A 24,220-nucleotide genomic window follows, 5' to 3' on the forward strand; every position below is an offset into this window, starting at 1 on the left:
CTGGCACTGCCCGTGTCACAGTGAATAAAACATAGAGTATAGGCAGAGAGGTGTGCGCGCACGCAAGTGAAAACACGTTTGTATGTAAGGATCAGGGTTTGTCTGGAATCAAATTAGGTTCAATGAGGAAAAAGGAGAGATTACAGAATGTTCTGTCCCCTTACATTTTTTCTTAAAAAGATTAAAGTAAAAGCTGTGACAGCAGAGCTCATCTCTTCAAGACAGAGGCCAGTGCCTGGGGGCCTGAGGCCAATGCACCTGATTCACAATGGATGAGTGCAACCTCTGAGTCATAGGGGAGAACATGTATGCGTAACAGACACCATCTCCTCCCATACTGTACTCTTACAATGACGTTGTTCTTCCAGAAAGTAAGGCTGTTTGTTCTTGATACAACTGGAGATACTGGATCTTCTCACTTTTCACAAACTATACAGATCAAATCTAGCACATTGAGCTTCTACAGTATACACTTATTCTCCACATTATTAGAATATCTACAGTATTCCTACATTATCCTGCAACCATCAAATAAGCCAACCTCATGGCAGGACAAAACATAAAACATCAGAATTTTAGGAGAGAGAAGATTAAACGTCAGTATTTTCTATTGCCTTCCCAGGATAGTGTCAAGTGTCTTGTCAAGGAATGGTGTCCAAAGCAAAAAAATATAAGAAATGGTATTGCAGGTATAATGCCATTTTAAGAAATGGAAAATGGCCAGACCATTTCAAGCTGACAGACCTTAAACACTCAAATAGCCATTTGGACCCGTTTCCCACAGAAAACACCGGGAGCCACAAAACCCTTTCGACATCTAAAATGAAGATAACACTGCATACATCTTATTTTACCTTTATACTATAAAAAATTATAGTGTGTTGCATTTATGAAAATCAATCAACTGCTACAGAGAAAACTAAATCTTATTTCTGCATGCAAAAAAAACCCAAACATTTTTAAACTCCCCACCAGCTCCGGAGCCGCTTGTATATCTTTATACCTGTGGAATTCAGAAAAGCAGCTCTGAATGAACAGCCTGTCACACCTTGATGTACATGGGTTACAACAGCAGAAAACCACATTAGGCTCCTCTACTATCAGGAATTGAAGTCTACAGTGGGCACAGGCTTACAGAAACTGGATAGCTGAGGACTAAAAAACCTTGCCTGGTCAGATGAACCTGGATTACTGCTGTGAAGTGCAGGTTGTTAAGTCATAATTTGGCCAAGCTGCTGGTGGGGTATAAAGATGTGGGGAATGTTTTCTTGGCATTGATTAGACCCCTTTAATACCAGTCAAAAGGTAGTGTGTCACGCCATAAAATAAAAGTCATCTTAAAGAGGTTGTATGAACATTACAGTGACTTTAATAAATCTGATCACCAGATCAGTATCTAATAAAAACACCCTTTGGGATTTGGTGGAATGGAAAGTTCACCTAATGAACAGGCAGCTGCCAGATCTGCATCAGTTAAGTGACGCAGTTAAGTCAACATGGACCGGACCGAACCTCAAAGGAACTATTTCAACACCTTTCAGAAAGGTGTTTGAGAGAAATAGGGCTTCTACCTAGCATTAGTATGGTGTTTCCCAAAAAGTAAGAAAGAAAAAGCACCAGTAAATACAAATGTTGTATGTTAATACATTTTATCATCATCAAGTCCTTCCAGGCTTTCTCCTTATGAAATTCTTATACACCTGATCCACACCAAAAAAAAAAAGTTTTACAGAAAGTTTTTTTTTTAGGGAGGTTTCATTTTACAATGCACCTGCTCACGCCCACACTCAGATCCAGTGTGTGTCTCTCGTCATAGATACTGAAGCAGAAAGTCAAATCACTGGCTCTCTGAGGATGGAAAGAGATGGGCTGGAAGGTGAGAGCATGTTTCCAGGTAAAGAGGAAATAGAGAGAGAAATGTGAGATACACACCACTGGGAAAACTAAATGAGTTGGTGAAAGCCAGATGGAACAAAGTGAACATGAGAGGAAGAAACAGTGATGATACTAGCAGAGGCTCCCACCTGTCTGATCCGAGTAGTCTGAACACTCTGCTCGAGTCACAAATCTCCTGTGTGACCTGTAGGCAAGTAAAAGAAGCATTAATAAAGGCATGAAGCTCAAAACGTGGAAAATTTTGGTTTTGGGTAAAACATTTTTGTCTCCAACTTACTGTACTTTGACACCTTATCTTTAGGCAAGAAAAATAAATCTACATTATTTTGCTAGGCAACTGCCCTGCTGAAATCGCGTTAGTTCGGAAGCCAGTTTAGCAAATGCAGCAGTTAAAAATCAATCAAACAACATAAAGCTGTCTAAAACCTTGCTAGCAAAGTTTTCTTCCCACACAGTGAATGTTAGGCTCAATTCGTTGGACAGCTATGTGCTGTAGAAAAATAGATACAAGCCTGTTCAATTCAGTTCATAATCAGATAACAGTTGTCTAAATGTCTATTATAGTGATCTTGTGCACAAAGTATCCATAAATACATTGTTTGTCAATGTTCATGTAGAAGAGCTCAAGTGACGGAGCTCTCACCTCAACCTCTCTGGACACGTTTAGGGATGAACTGGAACATTGCACACCAGACTTCTCACCCAACATTAGCACCCAAACACACTAATGCTCTTGTGAGTGAATGGATAGAAATAAAAAAAAGCCTTTTTAAAAGGGTGGAGGTTAATATACCAGCAAAAGGAGGACTATATCTGGAATGGGATGTTCAAAAAGCATGACAGTCAGGTGCTTTAAAAACCTTTGGCCTAAACGTATAAATATTGGAAGCAAGTATTTACAATTTGTACTTATAATTAGCATGAAAGAACCAAGTCTAACTACAAAGCAGTCATAGGTGTAGTAAGGGAACAGCTGAGGTTGATTGCTGTCCACCTTTGGGTGAGGCTCGGTTTTTACAGTAAATAAGAGTCTGGTATAGTTAACTTACAAAAACATCCTACATTTATATCCAGTAGGAAAGTCATGCGTTCTAGTGATGAGTAAACTATAACTCCTATTCCTCTCTGTGTACAAGTCTGAAAGAAATAAACCTTTATAATGTGTTTTGTTTAACTTAATATTTATTTTAACAAATAAATTGGTTAGTGCAAGGAAAGCAGACACCACTCAAAGTTCTACAGTGACAACAGTCAAGTGCAGCACTCCATCATGACCGACTAATCCCCCCCCATCCCCTTTTCATGCAAGCACAGGCAATTACACCAGGTGACAGTGCCGGTGTAACACCTGTCAGGCTTATGCTATAGCATGCTATTCTTTCTCCCTCTTACACATACACATGCAGTCGAGTGCACAGACTGGAACCCTTGAGGGTGCTGATGGCCTTTCAGTAGGGTCATACAAGACAAAAACAGCTGAATTATTTAATCGCTCTCTTTGAGCAGCTGCTACTTTCTGATTGGACATCAATTTTACATTACCTTTCACAATGTCTTCTAGAAAACACAGACTTTCATATTCATGCACTCACTCACGGAATCACACGCACACATGGGGTATTTGCTTTCATAAAGCATGGTTCACCTTCTGGTGATCTCTGATCTTTTATTGTTTGTCTAAAGCTGATCAGGTGAACATGACCGTTGATGGGGTGACATATTGAAACTGCTACCCAACTACACACATACACACCATCGAAACAGATGCTATTGAGGCAATTCAGGTGCCAAAAATAAATTAATAATTATTAAACATAACAGTTTTTCAGGTAACAAAAGGTTAATGTTTTTGAAACAGATATTTCGAGGGGAAAGGACATTGACAGGACTGCCTCTGACCAAATTAATTAATCCTTACAAGAACAGCACTGATATAGTGATGAGCTCGCATTAAGTCCAACATTTTCTACACTTCCTGGCTACTTTATGAAAAATACTGACATTATGCATAAACCAATTTACAATTACTATATCAACTACTGCTCATCATTTTTTAAAAGTCCTCATGAAACACAATACACTTGGCTTAAATATCAACTAAAATTCCACAATAACCTCAATGCAGAAATATGAGGGAAATTTTTCCTGATAGCTTTTTATCTTGCTCACACGATGCATTCCATAAATATTTACCCAATGAGAACCAAAACAGTACCTGTCTGTATAACACAGAGCAGCCCCTGTTCCAGCCATTATTAAAATACCTCCTTAGTTAAAAGTTGGGTTATATTAAAGGTTTTTGTAATAGCATGCATAATAATTTCTGAAATAAATTAATGGATTACTGTTACCACATAGGCAAGTAGTAAGGTTGTAGGATGTAGAACATGTTTTCGTGGAGTACAATATCAGAAAAATGAATGATGGATTTTACTTTTCCTATTTAATTGTTAAAACATTTTTAAATAAATAAAGGACACAATACCTCATTAGATTTGAAGCTCTTTCCCTGCATGCCATGTTTCCAGAAAGCCAAAACACTGTCCTGAAGACACACTAAAAACAAACAACCATTACAACCACATTTACAAACGTTAATAAACAATACACAGACAGCATGCCTAGATAATACACTAACCTACTGAACCGATACAGAAATCGAAGCTAAGTTCTGAAGACAGTTTCTTATTAGACTTGAGCTTTCCTTGCAGGTTCACGATCTTTAGATTTTCTGTAGATGGAAACACAAAAAGTCAAACTCTCTCACTCACTCCATTTTTTTTTATTTTTATGCTGCCATACTTACTGTCAAGGCACACAAGCACAGTGTCTCTCTCAAGCTGAGTAACATGAATTGCATCAACTTGATTCGCCGCTGGAAAGTAAAAAAAAAAAAAACAAAACAAAGTCATTGTGGATGCCAATGACGAGCAAAAAAATTAAATTAACAATTAAAATTGTGTGCAGTCTAAGATTGAACGCCGCTGTTCATTTTAATTATATTTATGTACATGTTTTTGGATAAAAGGTCACATGTTCATGGTCGAAAAAGGATAAAATAAATGTAATCTTTTTTATATTATGTATTGATATTTAAATAAAGGGTAATTACTTATTTGTAAATAATTACAATACATATCCTTAATTGTTTGTTCTTTCTTTAATTTTAATTCTCCCTAATTCTCTTCCTGGAGCCAATCCCAACTCATCTCCAGTCAAGATGACAAGTACTAACTAGGGAGTCCTTAAACTGGTCTTTCTAAACTGTCTGCGGCAGTATAAATCATGGCATTATTAATATTTGATTAAATTTATTTATTTTAAGCAAAAGCTAAATAAAAAAAAAAGAATCTGTGAGTCTGTGTGGGGGTGACTGGATACCTGAGCCTATCTCAGTAAACCAGGAAGAACAGGAGTTGAGGTTGATGGTTTCGAAGCGAACAACCTGGCTGGGCTCAGTGCCCTGACTGACAGCTACACACACTAGGGGGTACTCCTGCTCCGGCACCACCAACAGCTCAAAAACACGCAAAGGACTCGGCAATGGGAAATCAAAGTGCTGCAGTACAGAAAATGATCGAGAGGTTTATAAAACTGAAGATACAGTCATGGTTTTTAAAAGTATGGCACATAATGCAACATTATGTTTGCTATTTACCTTTATAAGCATGAACCTCTGCATAGGTTCGTACCACTGTAACAGAACGATGCCATACTGCAGTGCTCCACACAGGTACTTAAATCCAGTGTATGGATTGCGCACTGAGAGAGAGAGAGAGAAAGAGAGAGAGAGGGGGTGGGGGAAAACTATGTTTCATATGTGCTTCAGCGACAGCAGCCATGTACAAGTGGCTTTGGAACAAGTCATATCAGCTCTGGTACATGCTATTATCTGGCTACTCCTACTAAAAGTAACTACTACAGGAAAACATTAGTTTGTCCATAATGCTCACCGATGCAGCACTTGTGACAGCCCTTTGTATCAGGGATTTTTGTGGTCAGGGCAAATCTCCTGTTAAACAAACCACAGTAACGAATTAACAAATTATTAAATGACAACACTGCAAAAACATTTACAGCTCTGACAACCTAGTGTACAACATACATTTATATTTTGATAATGCTTTCGACAACTAACAACTCTTATAATTTCATACTGCAATCAAAAGAGCAAGCATTAGTAGAGGTTTTATTAAAATCCATAAAAACAAAAAAAAATTTTAATAAAGAAATTCATACTGAAGCAATTGATATCATTGCATGGTATACTTTTTTTTTTTTTAAAAGCCACAGTTATGTTTTGATGTTATACAGCTATATTTGACATTCCTTTTACAACATGGTGTCCCAAAAGTCTCTAGGAACAACTAACAGCAAATGTGTTCAAAATGTTTTTATACCTGGTTTTTAATAATTTTTAAAATGTTAATAATTTTAATTAAGCTTCAAGCTCAACTGATGTTTCAGTATGAGCACACATGAATGCCATGGTGTACCAGGACAAGCTACAGTACACAAAACACTTAAAGGAAGCCATTTAAAGTGCAATTACATGCATAAAACCAGACAGATCATCATAAGCGGGAATGTTAACTCCGTGCATATATACAATGAAATGGCTATCATATAAAATGTATTTTATAAACAAATTTACATTTTGCTGAAAAGTGGAGAGAGATTTTTGAGAGACCACAAATTTTAAATCAGTACAAGACCAATTATTAAACTATTTGCTTCAAATTTCGTTCTCTTAGCCACACAAGTGGCTTCTTATCCAAAACATATGACGTAGTGCAACAGATGCTTAAGCCCATGTAGTGAACTTTGGAACAAAGAAAGGAATGTAATACAAACATTAATAATTGCACCTTATTTTTATTTTATTTTTAATTGCACCTTACTTTTTTTTATTTATACATGTATCATTTGAAAATTTGGGAATGTAAATATTCTAGTGCAGACCAAAAAATTACATTAGTTCTAGGCCTAGACCAAAGAAACTCGAGCACAATTTGCAGCTCCACTACAGCCAGCAAAATAAGTATACAAATGTCAATTTATTCACCTGTGGAAGAGTCTATATAAGAATATTTAAGCTCTATGACATTAGGAAAATGCCAGGAATTATGTCTGGAAATAGCTAGGTGTTTGTCTGTGCTGTGTTTGTGCATCTAGGTGGTACTCGACAAAGCTGAAGTCATAGGTTAGGAAGGTAAGTTTGGGTTCAATTAAGGTAGTTGTAAGTTGAGCTTACAGTAGCTATGGGTTCAACCCAAGGCCATGTGAACACCACAAACAGCGTGGCTCAGCCGCAAATGTGACTCAGGTCCATCTGTATCCTGAATTAGCGTGGGTTGTGTACAAAATATAACTTTAAATGCTTTTGAAATTGAACCATATATCCTATTTAATATAAAAATGTGTGTTACTCTGTGACAGTTTGCCTCAAAGAGGAAACATCTGAGCATTAGACATTATATGTTAAAGACAAGCATACACCCAGTGTGACAATACTTCATTTTTCGTGTCTGAACATTAACACATAAAAATTTTAAATGCAAACACTACCAGATGACTTTAAAAAAAAAAAAAAAAAAAAAAAAGGACATTTTTCTTAAATGTTGTTCTACGTAATGTATATTGGCAATAGATAGTGATCAGCTCTGATGTATTATACCAAACAATCTGAATAAGAAACATTTGGGATTTGCACCCCAACCAGATTAAATTAACCACAGATCATAGTGTAAAAAGGTAATTTGTAAATTATAAAAGAGATTATTTAATACATCTTAAATACGACTTATTAAAAATCAGAGAGGTTGCACCTTGAATTTGTTAGAAAATACTGTGTGATAACAGTAGCTTAAAACAATACTAGACAGTAGAGTACTACTGAACATTTGTGTGTAGATAAGACAGTTAAAGACTTGCTTTTGTGTACCTTGGCAGTATCCGTTCAGGGAACCTGTGAGTTTGCAACTGTGTAGCAAGTCCAGGTTTTTTGAGCTGCTCAAACAGGCCAATCAAATTGTGAGAATACAGCTGGAAGGTTTTCCCTGAGACAGGATGGTAATTGACAGGTTAAACACAGTTTATAACATGTTATACAACAAGGACATGTGGCAGAGAGGCAACAACCACAGAATTCAGCGGCGTCTCTGAACTTCTCTGGTGACAGCAACAATGATAGCAAGCTAAGATAAGCACAGTGATGCACATCTACAACATGGCTTTTAAGAGAACAACTAAAAGACAGAAAAAAGTGCTATCTGATAGGCATGAATATGTGCACAGTGAGGAAAATGATGGTACGCTTGGTATGTAAGTGTGTAAAAGTGCTTTTACCTTCTGATTATGGCGATTTAGACGTTAAAGCAGTCAGCAGGGAGTGAGATCAGCCATGATCAGAGAGGACAGAAGAGAGTGCAAAAGAGGAAATAGAATCATGTAGCTACTATAACAAAGACACTGAGTACGACAAAAGCAAAAAGCGTGAACATTATACAGTGAAATGATGAACTGTAGAGGACAAAATGACAATTGGAGCATGATCAAATAAAATTAAATTAAAATTCAAAAGGTGTGTGTGTGTGGGGGGGTAAAGACGTTGTTTTTTCTGCCTGATGATTATCCATAACTTGACACAGTGCCATTAAACAAATGCTGTATTGAATTTTAGTTTAATACTTAAAATTTTATGTCTCCATCATATATACATTTTTTTTGTTTAATGAGATTGTTCCTGATAATTCTGTCATTATGTCAAATGTCATTCCTCAGCCAAGACAGGTTTGTGGTTAAGACTATGGTATTGCCAAGTGTACAAGACATGACTAAAGTCCACACTGGACACAAACTGTTCATTAAATACACTTAGTTTTTTTTGACGCTCACTGTATGAGCATATAAAAATGTATAAAATTATAATGCATTGTTAAAAAAAATTATAAAATAAAATTATATATTTTATATATATATATTAGGGCTGCAACAACTAATCGATAAAATCGATAATTATTGATAATGAAATTCGTTGTCACGCGACCACAAGATGCACAAATACACACAGATACACACCCGCTCGTGCAATGGACGTTACAGAAGCGTCTGCAGAAAAAAGCGCGCCCCCCGAGTCCTCCAAGGTATGGGAGTGATTTTCATTAAACGCCTCTAAGAAGACGGTAACCTGCACGCTATGCAAGACCGAGCTTTCATGGCATGTCATGCACGAACACTTAACAAGAAAACACGTTGGTGTTACGGATGGTGAAACGTCAGCAGGGTCAGTAAAAACTGTATCTCTTCATCGTGTAAAAGTTGAAGTGCTTTTAGTTTAACTGTTTACTAACTTCGGGACAGTCGCGCTAGATCTGTTCACGTGCTACTCGCTAGCATCACATTGCGCAATCACCTCATGAGCAATAGTGATTAGTTAAATGGCGCTACTTTAGATTAGTTTAAATTACACGATGCGAATAACAGAACATTACATTTAGTGATTGTTGTGGTTTTCAGCAATGCAAATAACAGTATATTTGTGACTATTAGATTTTTGCATTTCTACAGTTTTTTTTTTATAGTCCACTACAAAGTTAACTTGTAATTTACTGTGGTTTTACTTATGCATACATCATTTTATTATACAAAATTACATTATTTTAGCTGTTTATATCTTATCAATTGAATATATCAGTGTATTTTATATAAACGCAACACCTTTGTTTCTGCTCCGATTTTTCATGAGATGGACTTAAAGATCTAAAATTCATTCCAGTTACACAATATTACCATTTCTCTCCAACATTCCAGGGTGGCCTTTTATTGTGGGCAGTATAAGGTACACCTGTGCACTACTTATGATGTCAGATCAGCATCTTGATGTGGCACACCTGTGAGGTGGGATGGATTATCTCAGCAAAGCAGAAGTGCTCACTATCTCACATTTAGACTGATTTGTAAACAATGTTTGAGAGAAATGGTAAAATTGTGTATCTGGAATTAATTTTAGATCTTTAAGTCCATCTCATGAAAAATCGGAGCAGAAACAAAGGTGTTGCGTTTATATATTTTTTTGAGTGTGTGTGTGTGTGTATATATATATATATATATATATATATATATATATATATATATACATATATATACACACACACACACACACACACTGTATATATTATATACTATATTTCATTTAAGGTTTAAAATGTCAAAATTAAAGATTATTAAACTCTATGTGGCTTTTGCATTTTTAAAAGTTTATTTTTATACATAAATAACACCCTGATTTTTTTTTTTTTAATAGTTATAAGCGAAATATCAAACTAAAGAAGCGGTTAGGTTTTATCCGATTAAGCGAAAACATAATCGCTCAACTAATCGATTATCAAAATAATCGTTAGTTGCAGCCCTAATATATATATATATATATATATATAAACTAATGTCAGGATTTGCCATGCTTCTCATCATATGGCTTTGTATAACTTCGCAACCACGAACCTTCAAAGCAGCTTTAGAATTTGCAAAATCATATCAAATCAATCTTCAACAAGAGTTGTCCACCTTTCCATGCATGCAGTTATTTAGTTAAGACAAACTTACCCTGTACATATAGACCCATACACACATTTACTGCATTTTTTATTTATTGTAAATAGACTACTTGTACATTTCAAGAGCTTCACCTAAAGTTTGCACTATTAGAATAAAGAAAAAGTATGAATGTTGGTACCAGATGTACTTGCTTTTGAGTGTTTCACTGCAGATGTCCTGATAATACTATCCACTATAACTGTCTCTCAACTTTACAAAGCATGATGTGGTAACCTAGTCACTTAAATATGAATACTTTAAAACAATGATAAGCAAAAAAGCATCTCACAAATCAATCATTAGGGTGAATGGGCCATCATGGGCACAGTCTATCCAAACAAGATAGATTAAGGGTGAAATAAGAGCCAGTGATTTTCTAATCTCTAAGGCCTTGTTCACACGGGCGTTAAAATCGAGCGTTTTTCTTGCGTTCCTAGCATCCCGTGAGTGCGGATCAAGCGGCGAGTGTTTTCTACACATAGGAGTCAATTAGTGTGTTCACACGGGCTTTAGTGACGTGCGTTTGTCCGGCTACGCGTTTATACGGCATCAAAAAAACGTTGCATGCAGCTTTTCCTTGACGTTCAAAATCCAACAAACGCAATGAAAACGCTTCCAACGCGTTTTCTTTACGTTTATTTTACGCCTCGGAAGACCGGATATATCCCATGATCCTGGGAGCCTCCAAGTGGCGCAGTGGTTAAAGCGCTCGCCCTATCATCTGGGGAGCGCTGGTTCGAAACCCGGGTTTAATTACAGCTCTACATCCAATCAGGGGCGTCTGTGAGCTCGCGCACGCAGAAGGAGCGGCTAGCGCTTTCCTCCGATTGTGTTACTCCGCCCCTAATGGTGCAATAAGCAAGCAGTTCGAAAAGATGCGGTCGGCTGACGTGACGCGGTTTGGAGGAAACGCGGGATAGTCTTCGCCCTCCCGACTGAGTGGTAGTAGCAGCCTTAATGTGGGAGCCCCCTAGTGACGGGGAGGAATTGGCTACGACTAATATTGGGGAGAAAAAAAACTTATATCCAGTTCCCGACACTGCCCCCACAGGTTAACACACAAACTACAATTTGGGCTGCAGACCGACGTTAGACAGAGACAAACGAACGCCAGTGTAGAAGTCAATCGATTGCCACTACAAAACGCAACATAAACGTCTAGGACGTTCAGAGCACGTTTGCTTATCCAAAAATTAGTCTAACTGTCCAGTGTGGGTGAGTCTGAGACCATGTCTACCTCATTTGTGTTATTGGTTGACAGGAGGGGAACCAAATGTGGTTTCTGCTGTTATAGCCAATATACCCCAAGGTCTGATGTTTTGTGCATAATGCAATCCTCTGACCTCTAATTAAAAATGAATTTCTACCCACAGAACTGTCACACACTCAATGTTTTTCACACCATTCTCTATACTCTAGAGACTGATGTGTCTGGATGTTTGGAGAATTTAAAAAGAAAAGTCTTATGAAATGGAATCTGACACCAACAACCACCAATTGTTACAGAGATGAGACTTTGTTCATTTCGGTGTTCGGTGTCAACTTTTGCTAAAGCTCTTGACATGTTTTGTACATTTTTAACAGAGCCAGGTTATCTTAAAATATATAGTCATATATATTTTTAATTCACAATAAACTGTAATATGTATTTTTTTGAGAATATAGGTTTTGAGGAAAGTATGTTTCAAAACAGGGAAAGACTTTATGCTCACCCTTTATTTGTAACAAAGCTTGCAATTGTGAGAAAACTTTATAGCCTCCATGAATCAAATTCACCTTATAACCATTGATGCAATGCCTCGGCTCATTTGTTACATTTGGCATTAGGGAAAAATTATGCATATCTAATCTATAGTTTTGCCACATCTGAAAAAGTTTTAAATAAAATGGTTCGAAACAATTACTGTTTTCCACTAAGTCAAAATGCAACTAAACTTTGAGTCTTTGTATATCCGCCCCCCCCCCCCCAAAAAAACAAACAAAAAAAAAAAAAAACCACACCTACCTACACACACAAACGTATACCCACACATTCAAAACCCAGAATATAAAAATTAAACACTGAGCTATTAGGTAAGAATCCAAATGTTTATTTCAAGTGTACTTGAGATACTTACCTGATAATGACATGAGGTTATTATTTATGACGTAGACCCAGGTACATCTTCGTGGAAACAACTGAAACACATGCAGCATACATCTACTGAATGGTGAAAGTGATTTATACTCTGTAATACATAGAAAACCCCTCAAACACAAAACACTGATTAGGCTATAGACACACTCCTTCAATGGAAGATGCTAGAGAAAGAAGCTCAGAGGTCAGTACCTGCTCCATGGTGGCCTCATGTAACTCATTTAAATTCAATGTATAGATGCCATCCTCTGTCCCAAAGATCAGATGTTGATCTACAAAACAGGTAGACATTACAAATGTAAGAACGAAAAAAGAAGGAGTTTCTCACAATTGCACGCATGAATGCAATCACACACAAGATGATGCTTTGAGGTAGACAGCTACCTTTGGTCTCTGGGTGAATCCATGAGGTGGCACAGTTGATTTTAAGAGGACAGCCATCAAACACTTTAGAAAAACATGCTCCCATCTAAATGCAAACACAGAAACAAAAATAATCAAGTATCAGCCTTGTTCCAAAAATAAATTGCTGTATTCAACAGAGATTATCCTGAACTTTATTTAAATGAAAACAATGCATTTGATGTTTATCAGGCTCTGTCACACTGTGCCCACATTTTTATATACAGAGGGGCTCAAAAATGTATAGACACTTCAACATAATGTGTTTCTTTTCTGACAATCACAATAGCATTAACAATAGTGCAACTACCATTTCTAAAGGAAAAATAATACTACAGATTGCTTAGATAATTCAAGTTTTTTTTTTAAACGAACAATTCAACTAAAATGTATAATGATTCAAAAAGAGGATTAGCTGGAAGTTAGCACTGCACATTTTATAAAAATAATAATAGGAAAACAAACACATTGTGATTATTTTGACAAATATTGTGATTTATACTGTAATATGTAACTATTATATGTTTTGTATTCAAACATTTTGTTTAAATGGCACAAATGATCTCATTAAGAGGATGTTGGGTAACATTTGTCATCTCAAAAAGTATAAAAAAAATAAATAAAATATTGAAATTTGCTATAAAAAAATTAGCAAACTACATAAATATAAACTATAATAACTTGCAGGCACAGGATCATTTTGATTTAGTATGGAGCAATATCCCGTGCAATATTCAAAAGGAATTGCAAATTGCGACACAGAGAAAGTGAAAAAGCAAACGTGGTCAATGATTTTGCAGTTTAAATATGGCAGGCTCATAAGTTGTAAGACATGTGAAATATAAATGCAAATGGACTTTTTTTTTTTATTTGAAATTTGGCAGTCAGAGTGCTTCGCGAAGGCGAAACAGGAAACAGTAATGTAAAGTTTGCAATTGCATTTGAATTATAGCACACTTTGTGCATCCACATATGGGAAACGCAATTGCAAATGTAATTTGAAATTCCTTTTGAATATTGTCCGGGATATCGCTCCATAATTTAGATTTCTGTTTGATTAATTGTAAAGCACTAGTTAGAATACACGAGTTACAGCTGGAAGGCTACAATTAAGCCATTTAGAGTAAACTAAAACTACTCATAGCAATATTAACATAAACACTGAACCTGCTGCAGTATTTGTTTTGCCTGCAAATAAAATATTTACTTTCAATTCAATTGATCTTGGTTATCTAAAATAATACTGCAGTAGCTATACAGTATTCTCCAATAACCTACTCATGTTTATTTATTTATTTTAAAGTACACCCAAAAAAAAAAAAAAAAAAAAAAATTTGTAAAATCAACTCTCTGAATGTGCACTGCAAGAAGTCTTGCACGAAGCTAGGGGAAAATTGAGCGAGTACTCACCAGCACTTTAGGGGTAGGTGGAAGGCCATTAATTGCTGGTTTCTGTAAAGAAATGAAAAATGACTTTATTGTATTGTTAACACTAGTGTCAATCATTTTCGATGTATATTACTAAATCAAAACAACTCCACAAATTTAGCGATTACATCCAACAGCAACTTAAATATTTCCCTCTATTTCCATGAACACTAACTGTCCAGACCGCGCACACAGCTTATATTGGTGTGGATTTAGATGAGTGATGTAACTGATGCAGATTTGGTCTTCATAAGATCAAAATTTTATCAACTGCTTACACAAATTCTAGTCAATGCTATACTTGACTTTGTTGTTTTTGCTGTTTCTTCTTCACATTTCCCCCACTGTGCATTTAGACTGCTGCTGACAGTTTCTAACAAACTTTTGCATGATAAAAACTTTGCAAGTTTTAAAATTATCTTAATTTGTATTGTGTATGCACCAAGATATTCTACAACGATTCTCTCCTACTATACAGAATACTTTTACTAATATCTTGTCTTCCTAGTTATAAATCATTGCATGTTGGCTGGATGCTTACTTTCATTGTGCACAAGTACTTCGGCTAAATAAAGAAATGTAAAAGTAAAATCGGAAGGTCCTGTAGTGTACTTCACAACACTTTCACACCTCTATAGCCTCGTTTACACTGCAGGTCTCGATGCCCAATTCTGATCTGTTGCCTTTATCTGATTTTTTTTTTTGACCGTCTGTTTACACGTTCTTTTAACTATGACCCATATACGATTCGTGTTTACACTTGCCATACCATCTAAAACATCGCGCATACTTAAAGGAAGGTTCTTGCGCTACACACTAGCCAAAATGGACGAAGGCAAAATATGCTTGATGCTAGCTCTGCGATATATGCAAATTTTGCAAACCGTCACCATGGTTTTGAAACGGAGGAGGAGGGGGAAAAAACGCCATAATTGCAGCCTGTGCATATGCTTCATTTCACTGAATACTAATTTCTTAAATGTATTTACCCTAAATAAGCAATAACACAAGGCGGGGGGCTTTTTCCTCTTCCATGTCACCTGCCATGTTATCATTCCATACGCGCCTTCAGCGGAGAATAACATGCCTCACATGAACACAATGCCTCAGGAAAGCCGATCTGTCTGTTTACACGACAATCACATTAGCACATATTTGATTTATATCCGATTGATTTCCACATATGAAGAAGGCCTGAAACCGATCTCGAAATATTGGAATTTATGAGTTTTTTTCCTGTTTACACGGACATAGAACATATCCGATATGTGTCATATGAGCAAAAAATCTGAATTGGGTCACATTTAACTGACAGTGTAAACGTAGCTTATTTGACCTGCATACACACTCACCGGGAATTCTTTCTTCTCCTTCTTTTTTGGCCGACCAGGTGGCGATTTAGGAGTGTCTCCATTTGGAGTCTCCTCAGAATCCTCAACTATTGAGACAAATCAAGAGAGAGAAATATGAAGGTGAACTGAAAAAAGGGAGGTAGGGCAGTTGAGTAAAGAACAGAGACATGAAAATGCAACTGAAAGTGAAGTGACACAAGGGGCTTTGAGCTACATAGATTTCTAGGGTCCAAAAATGGTGAGAGAAACTGAATCTCTCACCACAGGAAATGACGGATAGAATTCTGGCAAAAACAAAACAAAACAAAAAACTAGTATATTACCGGAAGATTACAGATCACTCTAAATAGTTTGGATAATGTTGTGTAGATTGTCAGCTGCAGGGTATGGCCCATGTGTAAGATATACAAAGGTGTACAAGTACCATATTCTGCTGATCGTGATAGCAGTCCAGGGCTGCTTACACTGGAGGAAAGATCATGCAGCATCTGATCAATCCTGTTGCCTCTCTCTGGTGTGCTTTGCCTGCGTGGACCAGGAATCATATCATTATCTGAGCCTGGGAACCGCTTAATTGTGGAAGAGCCATCGTTCAACCCCACATCATCAGATGAGCTGAATGGATGTGGCTAGCAGTGGAAAGGATAAAGTGCATAGTTATTCATTTATTTATTTTAAACACACACAATATGCATGCAGAGGCTAATGTCGAGACAAGAAACTTACTTTAGGAGGAAGAGGTGGAGGCACAACATGTTTTAAAGTGGATCTGGAAAAGAAAGTACATGAAGGAGAACTGATGCCGGTGTTTAGGGTCAGTATCTGTTTGCACTTGTCAGGTATGTGTACAAGGGCCAAATTCCTTTTAAAATCTTTATATAATTTAATAAAAAATTTAAATAATCAAATGACAAAACAAAGTCAAGCACAAGCAAAGTGCAATATGTTAATGAGTATTGTATAAAGCAGGTAAATACAAAACTCACATCTCTACATCCTCAAAGGCGTCTTCTAATAGAGCCATATGTCCGCTAGAGTAAAAGTTCAGACAGAGGGGCAAGGTGGGGGTGGGCGGGTGTTAGAGAGAGAGGGAGGGAGAGAGAGAGGAAACCTGTTCAGAACAATGTTAAAGGCAATTACTACAGTTTCTATACTGATGGATGCACTATAGACACTTCGAGTGATACAACAGTGACATGATGCACACACTGGTTAACACAGCAGTAAAAAGTTGCACAACTCAACTTTGTGTTAAAGGGAATTAAAAATGGGATTCAGTACATATGAAAAATAGCTAAGCAAATTACAGCCATGGGTACGAACACACTTTTTGCTTTTGTATGAACAACTCATTCTCCACCCTTTTCAGAAGGCTCCTTAAATTTAAAAGAAGCAAGGGAAAAAAAAAAAAAAAAAAAAAAAAGAACAGAAGAACTGACAGTCAAAGTAAAAGGAAATGAGCAGGCAGGCAGACAATCTGAAGAAGGTGTGCTCAGACACACAAACTGAGCAGGCTAGCAGGTGCAAAGACACAAAGCTTTGTTACTTTCCAGAGAAAGATGTCAGACAAGGTCTGTTATTAAGTAGTGATATGAGGCCACCTGCCTGGGAGGCTGGTTTGTTAATGATCTCCATTCTGACTGTTTCTATAGTTACCTGGAAGAGATGCCTCCCTCAGCAAATGGGCTCCATTGAGAGGAGAAATCATTCTCTTTGGTCACATCCTGTGGAGAGTGACATCATATTAATTCACTCAAATTAGAGTATGTTTTATTTTTAGGCTGCCATTTAAGTCTAAATTATGTGTAACTGTAATACTGTATACCAGTAAATCAGTTTGGTTGTAGTTAACATCAGGTTGGACAGTTTAGCATACCAGCTCTACTGTCTGTGTGAGCTGAGACTAAATACAATTCTACAATATTTATGTGCTCACCATTTCTGTGCTTGCTTCAGTTTCCTTCTTGAGTGGAGACTCAAATCGGAGCTTGTTTACTACAACAAAGCAGAAATACAAATTGGAAAAAGAACAATTACAATGCCATAATTCATCATATACATACTACCTGGCAACTGTCCTTGGTTTAAAAAGGCATGAAAGAAATGACAGTGAAACTTCAACAGTGTGTAGGTAAACTCTGCCATTTTTTTACTAGCACTGAGCTTAAGAAACAAGGTAGATAATATGTATGTATATCATATATATGATAAACATTGCACTTTGAATACACACACCACTGTGACATACCTTTCACCTAGTTTAAAAAGCTACACATAGCTAACAATAGTCCGAGTTCACTGAACTGATGATAGTTGAAAATGAATATAGTAAAGCTAATCAAATAGAAACACTTTGCTAGGAAAGCATGGCATTAACTTTGTTGTATGTTTGTGTGTGTGACGTTGGTAGATTACATCATATTAGCACACGCTTTTAGAAACATTACATAATGGGTTACCAAACACAACTATCAAAGTAGCTGAGCCTGTTTACATTAGCAAAAACTAAATAGTGTGTTTATATTCCTTAAAGTTTCTGCTGTCGGCATCATTAAAAGCTGATGGCTGGCCAGGTTGACATCTGGTCTTTTGTTTCTGCAGAGAAGAGTTCAAATGAACTTAACTTGGTAGCTATGATAGACAGTCAGCACACTGTTCAACAGTGACAGAACACAAGTCAAGTGCGTCAGAAATACTTTCTACATAACCATTTAAGGCTAAAGACTGGCTATACTCTGAACTTACAGACACCCACACAGTGATGAACAAAACACAGAAACCAGTTATCAGAACTTGAGAAAATCCAAATATTATAACTTAATTCAGATATTCAGAGTAGTGTCTGTTTGCAGTTAACATCTGGCTAACCAGCTCTGCTGGTGGCATACAATGCCATGCAAAGAATAAACTACACTTTAAAAGAAAATATAAAAGTAGGGATTCCTTTTTAACAGTACTTTGTAAAAGTTTGATTAGCAAACAAAGTGATGACAATAGCATACCTGACTGATTTCATGGTTACATGTGTCAGTATCTGCAGTGACATCTGGGCTGCGTGTTGGTGTTACAGAGGGATGTGAGACAGAAACTTTGCAGCAATAAAGCAGAAGAGGTTTTAGAGCAGAAGCTTTAACAAGTTTCACAGATCTGGGCAAGAGATTTAAACTATAGCATTCTGTAAGAACAGCCTCTTTAGAATCAATTGTTTCTGCCTTCAGCACAAGTACCTTCACATGTGCAATTCTACATCACTGGACAAGCACAAGAACCAATATACAGTGTAAACAAAAGACTGACTAAACCACAACTTGCTAAATTCACAGTCCAATCATTATGACACTCATTTGAGTTTTGGACGTTATCTACAAAACAAAGCCAACACAAACACCATGTATAGTGCATAGGACAATATTTACTCACTCCCTTCTACAAATTACCTGGGCCACAGTAATTCATTCACACACATACACCCTACGTGTCCTCTGTGCGGCAGCAGCTGAAGAAGTGTGTGGTCAAGCCTGTACCGTTCTGAGCTACATGAGCAAATCCTAGCAACCTGCATTTAGTGCACTCACACAAAGATGAATTGAAACATATGATGTAGTACTGCTTCATTCAATACCCAAAACACTATAAGGCTCTACATACTGCCTAGAATATCTTAGATCACACTCAACAAGTAATCTGTGGAACTATGATTAAGCAATTACAGTCTACTAAAATTACCATAAAAGTAAAATAAATACATGAAATGACCCAATCTTTCCAGGGCCAAGCAAACAAGACGAAAGTATAATGTACCAGTGCATTAATTCCAATATGGAAATCTGCAATATGCTAACATGTTCCCTCTAAAAACAAATATTTTTTTATATGTTGGTCAGGCTTGAGTCTCTGGAAAACTGTGTGTGTGTGCGCCCATGTTTGCTATTTGTGAAATACAAATCACTTTGCCCTTTGTTTATCCCCTGCATCTAATTTATGAACAGTGAAGAGTCAGGAATGAAGTTCCCAAAAGACACACCCTTCTGAACAAAAGTCACAAGGGTATTTATCGTCATACTCTAGGGAAACAGCCTGCATTATGAAAGGAGTGCTGTGATACGTCATGTGGCAGCCACTGTACATTTAACGCAAACTGCACTTTTGAAGGAGAAAATTTACATTTTGGCAATGTCAGGCAATATTCTCTAGTTAATATTGCAAAGCTAAATCTACAATATGACTGTTACCTTAAGCCTAAATGTAATGTGTATTACTGTACTGAATCATTTACTACAAGACTGAAATGGCAATGTAAAAAAGAGCTCCAGAAGACTACTGTAAAGGCAGAAATGTTTAACAAACAAGCATTTTATTTAAGCTTGGAGTGAGGGTGACTCACTCTTGTATGTTCCACAATGCCTTCCATATATCTAAATTTAAGGTTAAGCCTAGTACAACACAACATGATGGCTGTTGCTGGGTATTGTAAATTTTTTCTTTATTAAAAGCAAGTAATTACTTATGTCAGCTTATATATCTGCTCTGGTGGCTCAGTGGGAAGTTTTTCACCTGGCATGGGGAAGATCCAGCTTTAATTTCTATGCAAGGATGCCCTGCAACCCAGTTACTAGGTTGCTGGGCATCTCATTTAAAAAAAAAAAAAAAGAAAGAAAAAAAAACTTTGCCAAGTTAATTGTGCAACTACAAATTGACTGAATGGTCTGATGTAGCAACCCTCCTTAACCCACCATGTCTGATTTGTTTTATTTGCGCTTTCTCTTAAGCAATGCTATGTAAAAGTTCATCTGGGTTGTGTAAAAGGTGGAATATGTTTATTTACTTACAGTCAATCTCGGAGCGAGTTTTCCCAGCTCGAGCATCCTTGTTAGGGGCTGAACGAATGGTGTGTGGAGGATGCGGTGGCTACAAAGTAAGAGAAAGACTGCAGTTAGATAAGTTAATACTATAATACTGCACTGCTAATTATAGGAACAGTGCTCCACTATGCAAGAAAAGAGTGTGTATGTGTGTAACATATGTTAAGCACTGTTTATGCAGGTGCAATGAAGAGACTTGATACGTAAAGAGACATCCCTGACCATAACCAGTTACTGAACAAAGAAACATGCAGTTACAGGATATCCACATATTACACTACAGTTTATTACTTTTGCACATACTGTAGAGACTGTGTGAAATACCTCCAGATCATCCTCATCTTTGTCGATATAGGGACGCAGGTTGTCTGGGTTATTCATCTTATCCAGCAGCTCAACTGCAAGTCTGCGACTCAAACCTGACTGAGCCACAAACAAATGCTATACACAAACAAGAAAAAAAAAAAAAAAAAAAAAAAAAAAAAAGTGATAGCATTACACAACACATTTAAACCTGTTGGAAAAAACTTAAAATTTTTTTTTAAAAAGCTGTAAAGGTGACAACTGCTGAGAGTATAAACACCTGGCTGATTTAAACCATATCTGACACAGACGTGTCATGACACATGATAATGTACCCAATATATTAACTATAGTGGTTTTATGTTTGACAATAAACAAAAACACAACAGTTTAAAAAAAAGCAATGTTTATAATAATAGAGGTGAAGCTGGATAAAAGTTCAGGCTCATACCAGAAGCAGTTTTTCAGCTGTAGGCCTCTTCTTAGGGTTCTTAGTCAAAGAAACTTTAACAAAATTGTGAAAGCTTGTAGACCTAAACATAAGGGTATTAAAAGAAAGAAATTCCACATGTGAGAGACGCTTAAATACGGACTGTAACTATGTAAACACTGATCTGTGTTAGAAATTTATCGCGAACACACCTCAAATTACAGACTTACACTCACCATTTAAGCTTGTCCTTTAACTTTGGAGGCTGGAAGCTGCTTTTGGACATTAAAAATAAGGCCCTATACAGATGAACATGAGACACATCAGGGCAAAACCTAATAGATTTAAGTACAAAGCAAATGTGGTCCACTGACATTATAACTTAGCTTTTAATATTGCTATCAGGTATTTATTTTATTTTTTGTAAATTTTAGCCTTTATGTTTTTTTTGCTTCTGATCTTTAGAGAGAAACACAAAAATACTGGCAGCATATTGGGGGGTGGGGCGGCGGACGGACAAGGAAGAGAAAAAGGGAAAAAAAAAAAACTGCATGACTCACACAATCACTGGCATTTAATTTTGCATAGTCACTGGAGTGATTTATTATAAAGTACAAGGAAGTAATTTATTCATGGGCTTTTTCTCATTTTATTACGTGTAGCTCTGGAGGAATCTATTTTTAGTTTTGTTGTAACAGTAAAGTTTTGTTATTTTTGTTTGAAAAATTATATTTAGTTTCTGTCAACACATGTACAGACCGTAATTTTATGACAAGGTGCGTGTGAGCAAGATTAGTACCTCATGGGGTGCAGGTCAAACATGGGTGGCTGCAATTCAGCAAGTTCAATGGAAGTAATTCCCACAGCCCAAATATCGCACAGCTGATTATATCCTCCATTCTTCTCCACAGCAGCCACTTCTGGGGCCATCCTGCAAGCACGCGCACACGCACACATACAAACTTTGTCTCATCTCATATCTCTCTCTTTAATCCATTCAACTCACAAAGTTCTCATTACTGTCTTTTCTAAGCATCACCTAAATTTTATTTAAACCAGGAAAACAAAATCTTTAATTTACAAGTCTCACCAGTAGGGGGTGCCAATAAAGGATTTCCTTTTGGCAATTGTGGCTGTTATTTTGGCTGCTACACCAAAGTCCGCTACAAAAATAAACAAACATACATTTATGATCATAACCACCTCACACAATTTGCAAATATAAGGGATTTATTTAAACTCATTTAAACTTGACAATGAACAATGTTTTCTTTCTTCTTATATGAACAGTCTCATACAAAAATAAAATATAAAGAAGAAAAAAACTCACCAAGTTTGACATCTCCATTGTCGGCAAGCAAAATATTTGCCCCCTAGTTAGAGAACAAGAAGTAAACAAATTAGAGGTAATCCCTATATCTAAAGTCCATTAGTTAAGTCCATTTATTTATTAGTCCAATATTTAAAAAGTGGGTTTAAACCCAAGCGTACATTTGATAGTGTAGGCATTCAAAAGTGCATTTGATTGATAGCTTTCTTACCAAAAAGAGGAAGCAGGAAGAGGTTAGAGAGATACAGTTAACAAAACAGTAATGACAATGAGCAATGGAAGAGGAGGTACCTTGATATCTCTGTGCATTTTTGCTTTGGAGTGGAGATAACTCAGACCCTAAAGGAAACAGACAGAAATATTAATAAAATAAACATCAGAGCAGATCCATGTAGACCCCATGTTAGAAACAGGCTGAATAAATGCATTTAACTGAACTTCAAAAACTACTAGCCTTATATTCAGGTTTCTACACTGCCCAGCCACAAAAAAAGTTACCAGGTTTAGGATTAAAATAAGCAAATGCCTAAGAGCAATTGATTAATTGTGTCTCATCTGTAAGTGATGAAGCAGTGAGCAGCTTCTCATTGTTAAAGATGTTACTGCGTTTCCAAAAAGTAAAACCTTTTGGACTGCATCAAGCAAAGAAAACTAAGTGAACATAAGTGACATAGGTTAATAAACTATCAATGTTAGAACACACAAAAGTTTGAAAAAACAGTGCTAAAATGTCAACTCAGCAGATAAAATATTGTCAGAAAAAAAGAAAAAAAAAAAAAAGACAGACATGTATAACTGCGCACCCTTTAAAAGAAATATAAAAAAACTTTGCCACCCACGATTAACTAGTACTTAAGACGGTTCCATCTCATGCTACCAGACTCAACAGGTACAGGTAGTGCCAGAACAGTGTACTGAGTGTGGATTCCATCTGTCGTGAAAAATTTAAGAAAGTACCAACGGTCCCACACGCGCTGCAGAGAAACAGAATTTTGCTCAAGGAACGGGCTCTTCTTTATTATAATAATAATAAATAAATAAAAAATTTAAAACAGACACCACAGGAGGATTAATCCTTAAAACTAAAGCAGCGTGATTATGCGGCAACAAAGCACTGGACCGATTTAAAGAAAGCCTCTTATACAGAAAGTCCTGCCAGTTTGTTTTAACTGTCACACTGTGCATTCAAAAATGACCATGAAACACATGATCTTATGAATCTGTGCTACTTCTTGCATATGTAACATTTAAATCTGCATTTTTTTTACTTTTCAAGTTAATTGGAAAAATAAAATTCATCATATTGTGTATACACACACACACATATTATATATATATACATACATATACATACATACACACACACACACACACACACACACACACACACACACACACACACATGCATGCATATATAAATATATACATACACATCACTGTACTGCTCAAGCATTTTTTTTTTTATATTTAATTATTTCTCTCCCT

General features: G+C 36.5%; 1 protein-coding gene across 2 annotated transcripts in view; it reads right to left on the reverse strand.

Moving 5' to 3' along the window:
* map4k5 (mitogen-activated protein kinase kinase kinase kinase 5) overlaps positions 1–24,220 on the reverse strand; it is a 52,740-nt gene that overhangs the window by 1,250 nt on the left and 27,270 nt on the right. The window contains exons 8-33 of one of the 2 annotated variants that reach the window (XM_053501527.1): positions 23,027–23,074; positions 22,736–22,778; positions 22,496–22,568; positions 22,205–22,336; positions 21,642–21,704; positions 21,427–21,508; positions 20,997–21,113; positions 20,640–20,718; positions 17,747–17,805; positions 17,467–17,534; positions 16,797–16,841; positions 16,537–16,579; positions 16,235–16,439; positions 15,811–15,896; positions 14,441–14,482; positions 13,013–13,097; positions 12,821–12,900; positions 12,609–12,669; positions 7,841–7,955; positions 5,850–5,908; positions 5,555–5,658; positions 5,278–5,455; positions 4,703–4,771; positions 4,535–4,627; positions 4,382–4,452; positions 2,025–2,080 (exon numbers count right to left, since the gene is read on the reverse strand). In XM_053501527.1, coding sequence (XP_053357502.1) covers positions 2,025–2,080; positions 4,382–4,452; positions 4,535–4,627; positions 4,703–4,771; positions 5,278–5,455; positions 5,555–5,658; positions 5,850–5,908; positions 7,841–7,955; positions 12,609–12,669; positions 12,821–12,900; positions 13,013–13,097; positions 14,441–14,482; positions 15,811–15,896; positions 16,235–16,439; positions 16,537–16,579; positions 16,797–16,841; positions 17,467–17,534; positions 17,747–17,805; positions 20,640–20,718; positions 20,997–21,113; positions 21,427–21,508; positions 21,642–21,704; positions 22,205–22,336; positions 22,496–22,568; positions 22,736–22,778; positions 23,027–23,074 — 2,156 coding nt within the window. Of the gene's footprint in view, positions 1–2,024; positions 2,081–4,381; positions 4,453–4,534; positions 4,628–4,702; positions 4,772–5,277; positions 5,456–5,554; positions 5,659–5,849; positions 5,909–7,840; positions 7,956–12,608; positions 12,670–12,820; positions 12,901–13,012; positions 13,098–14,440; positions 14,483–15,810; positions 15,897–16,234; positions 16,440–16,536; positions 16,580–16,796; positions 16,842–17,466; positions 17,535–17,746; positions 17,806–20,639; positions 20,719–20,996; positions 21,114–21,426; positions 21,509–21,641; positions 21,705–22,204; positions 22,337–22,495; positions 22,569–22,735; positions 22,779–22,896; positions 22,937–23,026; positions 23,075–24,220 lie in introns of those variants that run through there. The other variant, XM_053501528.1, reaches the window with a different exon arrangement.

This window comes from Clarias gariepinus, chromosome 8 (assembly GCF_024256425.1).
Source record: "Clarias gariepinus isolate MV-2021 ecotype Netherlands chromosome 8, CGAR_prim_01v2, whole genome shotgun sequence".
Classification (NCBI taxonomy): Eukaryota; Metazoa; Chordata; class Actinopteri; order Siluriformes; family Clariidae; genus Clarias; species Clarias gariepinus.